Source organism: Hetaerina americana, unplaced genomic scaffold (assembly GCF_022747635.1).
Source record: "Hetaerina americana unplaced genomic scaffold, ioHetAmer1.1.p SCAF_3, whole genome shotgun sequence".
Classification (NCBI taxonomy): Eukaryota; Metazoa; Arthropoda; class Insecta; order Odonata; family Calopterygidae; genus Hetaerina; species Hetaerina americana.
The window spans coordinates 52,471,225-52,486,004 of record NW_027286874.1 but is presented as its reverse complement, the minus strand read 5'-3'; the positions used below and the strand labels follow the sequence as shown (position 1 = coordinate 52,486,004).

The following is a 14,780-nucleotide window of genomic DNA, read 5'->3' as shown; positions in this document are numbered from 1 at the left end:
ATATCAATACTGTAAATGGCACAAAAAGAGCAAATTTATTGAAGACCTAAGTTTTTTCTGCTTATAATTTAGAATTAGGACGAAAAAAAATGCAATAGTGTAATTCATTCATTGCAATATTTCATCGCAAATGATATACTATTCTATAAGCATTTAGATATTGCTATCAAGTTTAAGCGTTATAGCTGCAGGCTGAACCGATTTAGATTATATATGCTTGAGTGGATAATTTTTTGTAGTCCATTGGTCAAGTTGGGAGCTGAGTCCGAGACGCCGCAGTTGGGTTGTGACACCGCAGTTTCTCACGCTTAATCGATTTCAACTCGACCCTTTATGGCTCCGAAACATTTCGTGAGTGGTTGAACAAGGACTTCATTGGTGACCGATGCAAGGGCAAGTCTTTATGATGTGAGATGGGCCTGCTTAATTATTTTCTTCATCGCTGAGATCCGGGCTCCATGATGACTACTTTGTTCTAAGAATGTATTGGAGACTCCAAGGTGGACAAACGCATTTTTGAATTGCGTCCAGCAATCATTTCACTTCCATGGCTAGCTCCTTTTCGCCTCCTTCAGACGCTTTGGTCTTTCATGAAGCTTTGCCAAAGGAGTCTCCCAGAGATGTTGGGCCCAAGCCAGCAACGTGGAGAACCTTGGGAATAGGACGGCTAATTTTTTTGTCTCAATCAGCGAACGTTAATTGCCCGATTGCATACACTGAATCATTCCCTTTAAGCGAGACGACGCGGCAGCGTGCCCTTTCCATCTTTGCTTGCCTTTACACAATTTCACTCAAGTGGCGCAAACTTCGTTTCACGTTTCGTTCGACGTTTTCAAAATTTACCAAGGTTTTGCAATGATTTTTTCCATCTCTTTGTGCTTTCTATCCTGAAAACACATTTTTGTGGAAACAAAATACTTTTTCTTTCCATCTTTTATTTTTTCCGACTTCGTGAGTTCCTGCGGAAAACAAGTGAAACCTTAAAAGGTGTCTCTAAATAATCAGGCAAAGTGGGAGCAGACAGAATTCTCACTTCGCTGAATGTATAATCAAGTGTCTAAATATATTAAAGAAAGAAGCAATGACAAAATTATAGGTAGCTAGACAGGTTTACACATAATTTTACAGGGTAATTGAAAATTTACACGGCTATCACATAGATTCAATAATTTAAGTCATTGCCATGAAATTTATAATATGATATCTAAGTGAGGTTAAATAGAAGGCAAGAGGAAGGAGAAAGAAAGGTATTGTTTGTGGGATATTTAAGCGCCTTTAAATTTAACATAAAAATAGAGCCTTAATTCAACAAATATTGAAAAGTGCTGGAATCAAATTTTGAGAGCTGTTCAAAAACCATCTGAGTTCTTTTTAAATTGAAATTTCGTATGAAAACGTGAAGAGAAACACATGCTTCGGGCTCTGGGTCTAATGGGAGGAATAAAACTTGTCCACAAAGAAAGCGAATGACATCCATTATACTATGGCAAGATCGACGCCTCCAAAATCCTTCAAACCGGACACTGGGACACTAAACCTCATCCCATTCCGCCATAATCGATGAGACTGAGCGAACTAAATGTAAAAATATTTCCGATGCCCTTCGGGAACAATAAAATGAGGATAGAGGACTAGAAGAAAATGTCAAAGGACCGTTTGGTCGAGAAAAGAAATAAAAAGAATTTTCCGCTTGGTGGAAATGGGTCAAGTGTGGTAGCACTACCTCTTGGCAAGAGGACAGCATGAGAACCTTTCAGAAGTTGACATGTGATCTAAAGATTCCGCTCTGAAAATAGAAGTGGAGGGTGGATTGATATTATGTGTGTTTATCTATGGATTCGTACATTATTAGATAAAGAATGAAATAATTAAGAGAACATATCATTGTTTAGAAATCCAGTAATATCGTCGTAGGACTTCAATATTGGCGAAGGCGGCATAAAAGGCGATACGTATAACTTTTATTTTTTAACATATGCATGTTTAAAAACGTTTTTGAAAAGTCCTGCTAAACACACACATATTTATATATATGTTATGCAATGTAAAACGTTAAAAATATGTATAAAAGTATATATATATGTATATATATATGTGAGTGTGTATATATATATATACGAGGGTCATCCGGAAAGTAGTACCCGTTCGTGCCGCATGAAGTGCTGACGACGCGAGTAGCCGCTGGACGAGGTCAGATAGCTTCAGTGGCTTGTCTGCCTTCTCTGAGCCAAGTTGCGTGACGCTAGCATTGCCTGTGTTGTTTCTGTGATTGTTTACAATGTTTAAAAAAATTGAGAACGCCGCCAGTTGTGAAGTGAGGGCAGTGATTAAATTCCTCAATGCAAGAAACGTTCGCCCATGTGATATTCATCGCCAATTAAAGGAGGTGTATGGAGACAATGTAATGGACGAGTCGTCTGTTCGGCGGTGGTGTCGCAACTTCAACATGGGGAGGGGGAACACACACGACGATGAGCGTTCGGAGAGACCGTCTGTCATTACAGACCAACTGGTGAGCTCAGTTGACGAATTCGTGAGGAACGATCGGCGCGTCACAATTGATGACATCTGTGAGCATTTTCCCAATGTTTCTCGAACAATTGTTCATGAAATTGTTAAACACCATCTGCATTATGCAAAAATTTGTGCAAGATGGGTCCCTCGCGTATCTCAATGAGCTGGCGGCGAAGGACTATGCAGCAGGAATACAGAAACTTGTCACACGTTATGACAAATGCCTTAATTTGCTTGGAGATTATGTTGAGAAGTAGTTTAAAGTATCCTCTTTCAAATAAAATTTTTTATGTTTGTTAATATTTACTTTTGTCTTTTTATTTCACGAACGGGTACTACTTTCCGGATGACCCTCGTATATATATATATATATATAACAGAGTTGTTAGGGGGAACCTCAGTGGGTAATAAAGATAGCTATGTTCTAGATACGTTCTACGAAGAATTGAAGAGGCGTCGAGGGAGGATGTGATATGAAGAGAGGTTTGGATGCTCTTGTTGAGAATGGAGGGGTTGATGCAAGGGTTAGATCGAAGGAAAATAAAGAAGTAGGGCATCGTAAGCCCTGTGAGGGCAAAGTCGTGTCTGGGATGGAGTGAGCCAAATGGGGGAGAGAGGTTGGTGTGGGTGCAGGAGTCATCTCACCGCAGTTAAAACGGCCTCGGTTGGCTTCCCCTAGATGAGTAGTGATCCTCCCGTTCGCTTACCCGAGCGTTCTCTTGTACCGAGCATGTTAACTGGGTGATGATGAAGGACTATTTGCAAATGAGATGTATGATTTCGTAGAGCATACAGACAGGAGTGAGTGAGAAGAGAGAGAGAGAGAGAGTATGGAAAGCGTTTGGGTGCTAAGCTGAGATAAGCAGCTTCGCGTTTTAGTCCCGTGGGATTATACTGACGGACATTATTACTTGAAATGGAAGATACACAAAACTTGGAGGGAGATCGGACTTAGAATGGAAAAATAATCTTAAAAGCCAAAATACAAATTATTTCATCCACAAATTATCCCTGGTAACACGCGTTCAGATTGCCATACATTTTACATAACTTTTCAAGGTTTATGAGTTTTTGTTTAAAGCTATATAACTACTTTCTATTCATGATTAATTTCTCCTCTGTTTATTAATGTTTCAATGAAATAGAGAATTTTAAATGGCTGTTTAATTTTTAAAAAGCATTACATCCTGTCTTGATTCATGTAAGCCATTATCCAGTCCGATATAATAATTTTTATCCCGAGCGACCACCCAAAGGGGTTAGTATAAACCCTGCCTTTGCGGCACGAACTAGAATAGTGTTTTTTTTGGGTGTTGTAATACCTTATTGTTATCGGTCTGCTAAAACAGAAATTAGTTCTTTCATCGCTTTTTTTATTTTTCTTGTTAAATTCGGGATTATTGGCTGTCCTTTTATTTCCTGGTTTTCATTTGTGATATTTTATGTTTGCTTGCGGAGGATTACTTTCTCATTTCATTATTCACATCATAAGTGCACGTATTTTAGTCACTGCCGTGGTCGTTTGCTCTTTCCTTTTCTGCCTATCACTTTAAACAAAATTGCTATTAGCATACACAATACTAATAATGTCATTTTTACTATTTTATTTTAAATAAATAAGAGGAAGTTTAAAGAAGTAGTATATTTATGTCACAACAATCGAAAGGCATAGGGAAATGTCAGTCCTAAACCCACACTCTTTCATTACCATGATATTTCGATCGGAAAATAATTATTAAAAATGACTCCTTAGATTAGTTTATTAACAAAAAAATCTATTTTCACTTCATTTATTTATTTACCTCTTAATAGCGCTACTACTTATTCATTTTGAGGCACAAAACTGGAATATTTTAACAGATTAACTCGCAAAAACTGACGGAATGCTTATTCTAACATGATCTTATTTTTTCATTCATTTGAGCATATACATTTGAGCATTAATGCATAAAATTAGTCAATTGTTACAATTGATTTGCATTTAGTGTAAAACATTTGTTTTCTACCCTCGATCATATTTTATACGAGAATGCGTGTACGATACAGTAAGTAAGTAAAATTCGATTCACAAATGTTTCGAAAGAATTGCTCTAACTTTTTTACAAAAAAGTAAACTTTTTTACAATTTGCAATCTCACTAAGATACAATAGAATATATTTACCATAAATATTTTTAAAAGTAATTAATTTACAGAGGTACTTTGTAAGAAAGCTCCATATATTTGTCAATAACGCAATTATATATGATTAACGGAAAACTTTGAGAAAACTATGATAATGAAATACTAATACTTCGCGTGGTTGTATATTTTTTGGTTGCTGCACTTACCACAAAAGCTCTGTACTAAAATTATTATTACGTATGTGTATATAATAAAATAAATTAATAAAATATATACACACACACATACACGTATGTGTTTCAGATATCAATGAACCCATGAGTGATATAAACATAACGCTTCAACGATTAATCAAACACATATTTCACCAGGAACGGAGGAAATTCCATCAAGAGTATTGAAAAAGCAGGATTCATCATTCCGAGAAATTATAATTAAAATGTCCTTTTCGGAATGTAAAGAGTAACCAGACTGGAACGTACCTCCGTCACTCCCATTCATGGAAGGAGATATAAACAAAGTTACATAAATGACCGACCGATGTCACTGAAATTCTTGGCCGTGTAATTGTGAGCAAAATTTAACTCAATTTAGGTAGCAAAAGGTTTTTCATAAATATCAAACGTAGGTTCTTAATAACGTGATAAGTAACTGTATTTTTTCACGCAACCCTTTAATGAAGTAAATGCCACAATCTTCAACTTAAAAAAAAGCATTCAGTCCAATACCACGCATTGGACTTAAATTCACTGCCATAATGCCTAATTAATGACCTATGAATATATTTCACCTGGACGTTTTTCTCTGAGCGGAAAAAGGTAATAATTGATGCCTATATTTCAATACTTAAATCACCTTCTGATGACCACCCAGGAAGCATGGCCGGTCACCTATGGATTAATTTGATCCAATTGTGTTGATATTCACCGTGAAATAATCGTCAACTCCAGGTTATCCACAGAGGGTATGATCAGCTATTGACATATAAATAACAAAACTAAATACTCATCTATATGATATCAAAGATTTTATTTCCCAGTTTCAGTAGTAGAAAATCTTGGTATGTGAGAAATTGGGAAGCAGTGAATTTTTTAAAATATAAATCAATTCAGACTTGATGCATTGACTTGATGCTTGACACAAGCATGATGAAAACAGAAATATAAAATTTTTGAACAATTAATTTGGAAGTTGAAAAAAATTGAATTTAGCATAGGGAAAAAATTAAAAACTTCTATAGAGCTACAATACCGAAATTTAGTTTGATCATACGAATAATCGGAACATACAGTGGATACGTGCTGACAATTTGATTGCCTCAGAAGAAGAACCTGTTGAAGGAATAAAATAATATACTGAGACAACCCAGCATGATTCGTAAAAAATCGTAGTGAACAAACACTGTTATTGTAAATGAAAGATTGAGCGCTCTAAAAACATAAAGGTAACATGCAAGACAACTAGAAGAACGAAAATGTATGAGTTGAGCGCTTACATAGAAGGAATAATTCAGGTCCCTCATTAAGATATCCTTTTACGCTTGCACTTTGCCTTAACAACGCAAATCATTATATACTGCAATTTGTGTTCATCGGTACAATTCCTATTCGCCCCATCTTATTCAACCCCTTAGTACTATGGTTCTTATACATTCATTTAGTATTTTTTTATTTTCATAAAGGGAGTAGTTGACACTTCCATCGATAATATTATCCCCATATTATTTTATAAGGTAATTAGTACCATGGAATAATTTTTTTCATTCTGCCTTTACAGAATTTTCCCAGGATATAGCCAAGTATCGGTTTGACGCACCACATATGCATATGAAAATAGCATGTTTTTGCCTTGTATAGAAAGTATATTGAATTATGGGTCATTACATGAAATAAAAGGCTTTCAAGAATTTATAATCATTAATAGTACTTATTCCCTCTTTTCATGCCTCATGCAACCTGAACCTATGGAATAGTGATCAAAGGACTACCATGTACTGTTCAGAATCGCACGTATGAGAATGGAGAGACATTTCTTCTAGACTGCCGGACGCAATGCTCCTGCCAGGTGGGTACTATCTTTTTCAATTAATTTTCACTTCAAGATATTATCACAATACTAAAGTAAACTGACATATCAAAATTTTGTGGTAGTTAATGCTTTAAAGTTTATGCATGGATTTGTTAAATAATTTCTTTTGAGCTTTTAGAGCAAGTAAAGAACTTGAAAAGAATGAGGCATTTTTCAATAGATTCAATCACTGTTTCGACTTACTATATTTATAACTAAATTAACCAATATCAGGAAAAATAAAGAGAAAATAATTAATTCCATAAAAAATAAGCAATTTAAAATTCGTTCTTTGTTACCAATGGATTCATTCAAATGGATATGAGACTTCATTGTAGGAAGTCATTCTATTGACCTGTAAAAATTTAATTCCATTAGGCACCAAAAAAACTCAACAAAAATGTAAATCATTTTCCGCAACCAAAGTCCCAGTTTTCCGGATCTTTGAACTTTTTCACGCACGCAACTTTGCCATTACGTCTACCGATAACAAAAACTGCCACATGGAGTCATTTATATTAAAATGCGCATTTTGGTCGCTCGGCGTGAAATGAACACCCCAAACTCTCCCCACCGCGAATCCTCTTTTAACCAAGACGGACGCCGAGGATAGAGAGGAGAAAGAGGAAACTAAAGAGAGAGAGAGAAATAGGGAGAGGAATAAAGCATGTAAATACGGATTGAAGAAAAGAGTAATAAATATAAAAACTTTGATCTCATTTCTATTCATGCACATATTTATATTTCCCTCAACGATCGTCTCCTATTTTTAGCACACGTGGAAATTTTACGTAATACAATTCAAGCCTAAGGAAGCTGTGGCAAGGGCGAGGATGGCGAATGAAACTGCCTCACGGGGTAGTATCATACATAGACTTGAGCCGGCATACACTATGCCGGTATAATCACATATGCGCGCAAAATGCTCGTGAAAACACGGTTATGTGAACCAAAATCCCGTCGTCCCATCTATTCTTCCTCCACTTCACCTCTCTCAAGATCTCTATTCCGTGGTCCTTCCTTCACCATTCCACCCGTCTCCGACGAAAAGCACTCTCACGGGACAAATATGAGATGTATCTTCCGTACCGCTGTGCTCCAGGATCAAAAATCGGGAGATGAGAGGGGGCGAGTGCCGCGGCGTGATGGAAGAGTGGGGTGTGGTGCGGGGAAGAACAAAATTGGGGGGCGGATATGAGAGAGTTATGCATGAATGTATGCATTTGACATCTACATACAAACATAGATACGTTTGCACACACTCGCGGAGGGAAAGCAACGAATAGGGGTGAAATATGCGTATCTGAGTCATTGGCGACGGAAAGTTGACCTGCTGGGGAAATTGAAGGGGTGGGTTCGTGGGAAGACGTCAGGGTCCAGAAAGAAGAAATTCGATATACTTGTTTATGTCTGTGCATGTATATATATATATATATGTACATATATACATATATGTATACATATATGCATATATATATATATATATATATATATATATATATATATATATATATATATATATATATATATATATATATATATATATATAACACTTTTTGAAAGACTCACGGACGTGAATAATAATGTATAACACTTAGCACTAGTGGACACAGACAAAAACACAGAAACACACAAAAAAAGAGACTCACTATTTTTCGAATTTTCGGTGGTCGTTGCCACCTTTATCAAGGAGGAGAGGGACAGAACTGAAGGGAATACGAGGGCTGGAGCGATGGATGGAAGGGGAAGGTGGGGAGGGAATTCCGAAGGGACGGGTTTGGAGGGGCAGCGTTAGAAGGGTGGGGAAAATGTAGAAGGTGATGGGGGTGGAAGGGGGATGAAAATATAATTAGAACAGGGTAATTAGTGCCTAATATTGATTCCTGGCCAGTTCCAGGACTCCAAAAGCCAGATGAAGGATTGCTCTAGTGTTTTCAGTTTCAGAGGAGGATCAGAGGGTGGGAGGGATGCTATGATTGATACACCGGTCACTCTGAGTTTCTTTCGGCGTGCATCACATTAGGCATTATTCCCAATGGTTTACGTACAAAATTCCCACTTTCGGGCTTACCTCCCCAACTGCGTCCTTCCTTGAATATACTAACATTCCAACACTCATTTTTCCTCTGTCACTTTATACGAAATCAGTACTATCATCTCATTGCCGCATATCAAAATTCAATAAACTCCCTGATTAAAATCATTTCCTTGACCGCGCCACATCTCCTACACAGAGTAGAAGAGACTCTTAGGGCGTCCGCGCGCTCGCTACAACGTCGGCGTCAAAAATTACTCGGGAAACTTTCCAACCTCTGCATGTCGCACTTCCGAGAAGGTCTCCAATTACCGCTATGCCTGGCCACCCTCCCCCCTCCTCCCCCGCCCCTACACCTCTTCAAACCGGACCTTGCTTCCATGTATAATCTGCCTCCACCGAACCCTCGAGGGCCTTTCCCCCAAAGACACCCCCGCTCCAGACCCTCCAGACCCACCACCCCCATCCCGCCAGACGAAGACACGGACGCCGCAAGCCACGTGGTTAACCTTTCTTCCAAACCCCTTAGCCCAAATATGGCCTCCCTTTTGAACAAGGGCCTCTCTTTTACCCCCACCCCCAGAGTAAACCACGTGACAATCCTCGCGGACGTATTGCATTTCTGCCGGAATCTCCGGTGGAAGGCATTTTGGGATTCCCAACCGTCACTCCAGCAAGTTTCCAGACCCCTTCACAACGCCTTACATAAATTCAAGCCGGCTTCTGCCCGAGAACCCAATCCCCTCCCCCCAAATCATCCAATTGAAATTTTTATAAACCTTCTCCTGTCCAGAATTTCCAACCCGTCTTTCCTCAAGACCCTAAATCCTCGACCCAACCTGTCTCCAACCGAATCCACTGAACTAAAAAGGCTAATTAAGGATCCTAATATCATCATTACTTCCGCGGACAAAGGTTCAACAGTTGTTGTCTTAAATAGATCGGATTACATAACGGAGGTTGACAGGCATCTCTCGGATACGTGCGCATACCGGCAAATCCCCGAAGACCCAAACCCCGCACTTCAGAAGGAACTTATTGAATTTCTCGTGTCCAACGGGCCAAATGAGGGTCTATCTCCTTCAGACCTGGACCTCCTCTCCCCTCCCCACCCACGCACCCCTCATTTCTATATCCTTCCAAAGATTCACAAGCCTGGGAATCCCGGTCGTCCGATTTTATCCTCCCGTCACTCCCCAACTGAAAGAATCTCTGCATTTGTAGACCACTATCTCCAACCGATAGTCCATTCCCTACCGTCACACACCAAAGATTCTTACCATTTCCTGGAAAGGCTAAAATCAACCTCCCTCCCTCCAGATACTGAGATCATTATGGCCACCATAGATGCAACATCCCTATACACATCGATTCCCCACTCAGAAGGTCTCTCCGCTCTCAAACATTACCTCTCCCAACGCCCTGAGCCACACATACCCAGCACAGATTTTCTCCTTAGTCTTTCCGAGTTCATCCTCACCCGCAACTCCTTTTCCTTTAACGACAAATTCTTCTTACAAATCAAGGGCTGTGCCATGGGTAGCAGGTTCAGCCCTTCCTATGCAAACCTCTTTCTTGGTCTCGCAGAGAAGAAATTCCTGTCAAAACAACCACTGAAACCTCTATTGTGGCTCAGGTACATCGATGATATCTTCCTCCTCTGGCAACATGGTACCGATTCCCTGAAAGCTTTCATTTCCGACCTCAATGCTTCGTCCTCTATTTCCTTCAGTTCTACAGTATCCTCCTCCCAAATCACCTTCCTAGATATAAATGTTACATTAAGAAACCAAACATTTCACACCTCTGTACATATTAAACCCACAAACAAACAGCAATACTTACACTACAATAGTTGCCACCCATATCACACAAAACGCTCCATTCCTTACTCCCTATCCACAAGGGGACACAGAATTTGTAGTGACCCTGATTCCCTTGATTATTTCCTTTCATGTCTACACTGTTCCCTCCTCAAAAGAGGTTATCCCGAATCCCTCCTGAACAAAAGAATCCGAAAACATGCGTACACTCCCAAACCTTCCTCCACCGCAGAACCCCACCCTCTCTCAATTTGCACTACATACTTCCCGGGCTTAGAATCTATACGATCAATCCTGAAAGACCTCTACCCTATCCTAAAAAATCATAATGCCACCGCCAACCTTTTTCCCAAATACCCCTCAGTTACTTTCAAACGCCCCGCCAACCTATCCGATCTCCTCAAATCAACAAATCCACTCCTTAAATCCCCAACCCGTCCTAAAACCACTCCAACGCCTTGCAATAAACCCAGATGTAAAACATGCCCTATTTTCAAAACCAAAATCCCATCCCTCTCCCACCCGCTTTTTAACTCTCTCCCACCAATTCCCTCCTCTACTTGCACTTCTAGCAATGTAGTGTACCTTCTGAAGTGCCAACTGTGCCCTGCCTATTATATTGGGCAAACCACCACACCCCTCAATATCAGAATCAACAACCACCGAGCCTCATGCAAAAACTCTTCCTTCATTGACATGCTCCCTATCCCCAAACACGCCTCCGAACACAACACTCCCTTTGATAAATGCTATAGTGTATCAATCATAGCATCCCTCCCACCCTCTGATCCTCCTCTGAAACTGAAAACACTAGAGCAATCCTTCATCTGGCTTTTGGAGTCCTGGAACTGGCCAGGAATCAATATTAGGCACTAATTACCCTGTTCTAATTATATTTTCATCCCCCTTCCACCCCCATCACCTTCTACATTTTCCCCACCCTTCTAACGCTGCCCCTCCAAACCCGTCCCTTCGGAATTCCCTCCCCACCTTCCCCTTCCATCCATCGCTCCAGCCCTCGTATTCCCTTCAGTTCTGTCCCTCTCCTCCTTGATAAAGGTGGCAACGACCACCGAAAATTCGAAAAATAGTGAGTCTCTTTTTTTGTGTGTTTCTGTGTTTTTGTCTGTGTCCACTAGTGCTAAGTGTTATACATTATATATATATATATATATATATATATATATATATATATATACATATATGTATACATATATGGATATATGTGCATGTAAACGTTCTTCTGCTTCACTTACCGTTAGATGTCACGCTATCGTCAGACAGATGGGGAATGGAGTGTTGATCTGGTAAGGAACAAATTTATTTACGCGTCGAAACAAAATATGAAGGAGAGAAATAAAGACGTTTCTTCTTTCCGGATAGCACGATAATCTCTGCCATTCCCCTCCATATTTGTAGTACGATGACGCTGGTAGGATGGTGAGTAACTGATAAAAATTTACCTGTGCCCAAAGAGCTTTGACGTGGTTTAAATTTCCACGAGGGACTAGAGCGAGCGGGACCGGTAGGTTGAAAGGGGAGCGAAGATAGGAAAGTGAGAGAAAGAGAGAGAAAATGAAATAGAACGGCGACCGGAGATCCCGGGCGAGTTCCAGAGGTCCACAGGTGTAGTTGAATGGGGTAGCAGGGAACAGGGAGTGGCAAGGGGACGGGGTTCCGGGAGGAGGTTTCCAGGGATGGAAGGAGTGTGAAGAAGGGCGTTGGCACGAGGAAAAGGAGGAGAAGCTTCTTAAAAAATGAAACGCGGACGGACGGACTTAGCGAACGCATATGTAGGGATTATTTATATCTCTCCCTCTGGTGACAATACTTTTTTTCATCTCTAAGTCTCTCACCCCTTTTTTTAGTTATCCCACAGTGCGAAAGAACCGGATGAAAGATGGGAAGTGCCCTAACGCACATATACACTCACACACACCCTTCTACAACGACCCCTATTTCCTCCATCTTATTTATTCACGGATCTTTCGAGGCTTTTTGAATTCTCGCTTGGGTCCGGCGGTCCGGTCGGCCGAACGGAGACGATCGGGGAGGGGAGCAGCCGGTGAGGTGGGGGCACCGGGCAGGGCAGTGGAAGAGTGGGACGGAGAGAAAGAGAGTGGAGAAGGGCGAAGAGAGAGAGAGAATGGAATGATACGCGGGAGCTGGACGAGTGGACTAGATGAGTGTGGATCGTGGGCGGCACAAGAGCTCCAGCTCGGGGCACGCGGAGGGCAACAACAGAAGAAAACCTACTTCTAAAGCTGGAGCTAGGAATGGCCTTTGGACTGGGATCTGGGACTAAGCAATCCTTGACTCCCCTCCTTGAAACTAACTCCTCCCACCACTAAAATGCTTTGGCTTTTTAAGACAGAAAGAACAACTATTGGCCGCCTGTTTAGTGTCACAGGCTAAAATAATTCTATTCAGGAGGAATCTTGTAGAGTATAAATAGTAATCGGAAATCGACAAAAAAGTAGCTGTCGGAAAATCTCTTTCCGGGTAAATGTTTTTAGGCACTCCAAAACAATTCTACTTTTAGGGTAAAAATATTAGGGTTTAATATTCTTCCACCATGTCATAATTGCCTTGCCAACTCGGGAGCGCTACAAATCGACGCAAAAGGTCGCGTTGTTACCGGGGTTTCAGCCACAGTTTTGTACCTCCCAATCTAGAGCCGTCAATGCTTCGCTCAGGCCCTACGTAGAATATATCCGTGGTAGATTTCGACATTTAAGGAAAAACATGGTAATATCCAATCGCGAATACATCTAGAACATCCTGTACTTTTCTGTCAGTAAATGAATTGCAAAGCTGTCGATTAGCAAACGATTATTAGTATGCGACGTACACATTTCAAAAATTAAATAATTTATCCGGGTCATATATTTTTCTGGGAAAGCGATTGTGTGTCAGGATAAAATTTTGGATGCGCTCTAAGGTGCAATCATGAGAAATCGTATGTTCGCGTCATCGATGCAAGTTCACGATGTTGTTTAAAAAATAGATGTTCATAGATATATATATAAATATATATATATATATATATATATATATATATATATATATATATATACCCGTATTTTCAATGTGCGAATATATTGATAACGTAAATAAACCATGAATTTTCAAGCATGGATTTTATATCAGCTCGCAAAATAAATATTTTGGCGAAAAAAAGCATGCATTTAATAACCCTTTGATCCCAAATAGAATAAATTTGGTTTAATTCCCACTAAAGTCATTGGCGATTGCATGAAATGTGCCAAAGATATGTTAATTTGTTTACCGTGCGGTTTTCCGTGCCAAGAAAATGCTCAACAATTACGTAATAGTTCAATAGGAACGGTCGTGTGTGACATATGAGGACATAAGAGTAACGTAAAATGTGACAACAAAAGGGCAACATCCTAAGTTAGCACGTTTTAATAAGATTTAGTAATATAAAACTATACGATTTCTTCGACACGTATTTCTTCCATTGCTGCACAAGCAATTGATAGAGCGCTCTCGGGTGTGGATGCAAACCAGTACCGTAGTGAACCTTCTAGATGAAATCTGGGGCAGATTCGGATGCACGTAATGCATTTGCTTCCTGACATGAAGATTCTATGAACGGATCCCAGAGAGCAAATATCTTGCGGACGTATGAGCACGGAGCGAGTAAATGTCGAGAGAATAAGTAATCTCAAGAGTAGAGGGAAGTGACGTGCTTCCATACGACGGACGCTCCGGGTGAAAGAAGATTACTTGCTACTCTTTTTCAGGGATATCTGAAAAGGCATCTCGTGGGATTTCTATCCTCTTTCACAGCCAAGTGCCCTGCCCTTGAAGAAAATAACCAATGTTACGATTATTTTGAGATAATCTCTTTCAAACTGACCGCAGCTTTACGTTATATCATGCTCCACAACCAGACAAGAGCTAATGTTAGAGTTCACTACGCGATTGCTTTAGCTGAGCACCTATGGGAAGTTAGCAACTAAATATGTATCAAAATGATTCAGCCATTTTTTGAAAATCAAGGAGTAATGATAAAAAATACAGTTTTTCACTATTATTAAGAAGGATCCAAAATCATCCGAGCTCGTCAGCTAGTTTGAATGATAGTTGAAGTATGAAAGAATGAAAAGATTGCTATAAAACGGGATAGAATGGCGAGCTGGTGCATTATGTGTGCTGATGACCTAAGCTGATGATGGCAAATAAGAGATTACT

General features: G+C 39.9%; 1 protein-coding gene across 1 annotated transcript in view; it reads left to right on the top strand.

Moving 5' to 3' along the window:
* The window catches only part of LOC139690034 (uncharacterized), a 334,601-nt gene that overhangs the window by 282,185 nt on the left and 37,636 nt on the right, over positions 1–14,780 (top strand). The window contains exon 5 of the mRNA XM_071587216.1: positions 6,610–6,701. Within this exon, the coding sequence (XP_071443317.1) occupies positions 6,610–6,701 (92 nt within the window). The remainder of the gene's footprint in view (positions 1–6,609; positions 6,702–14,780) is intronic.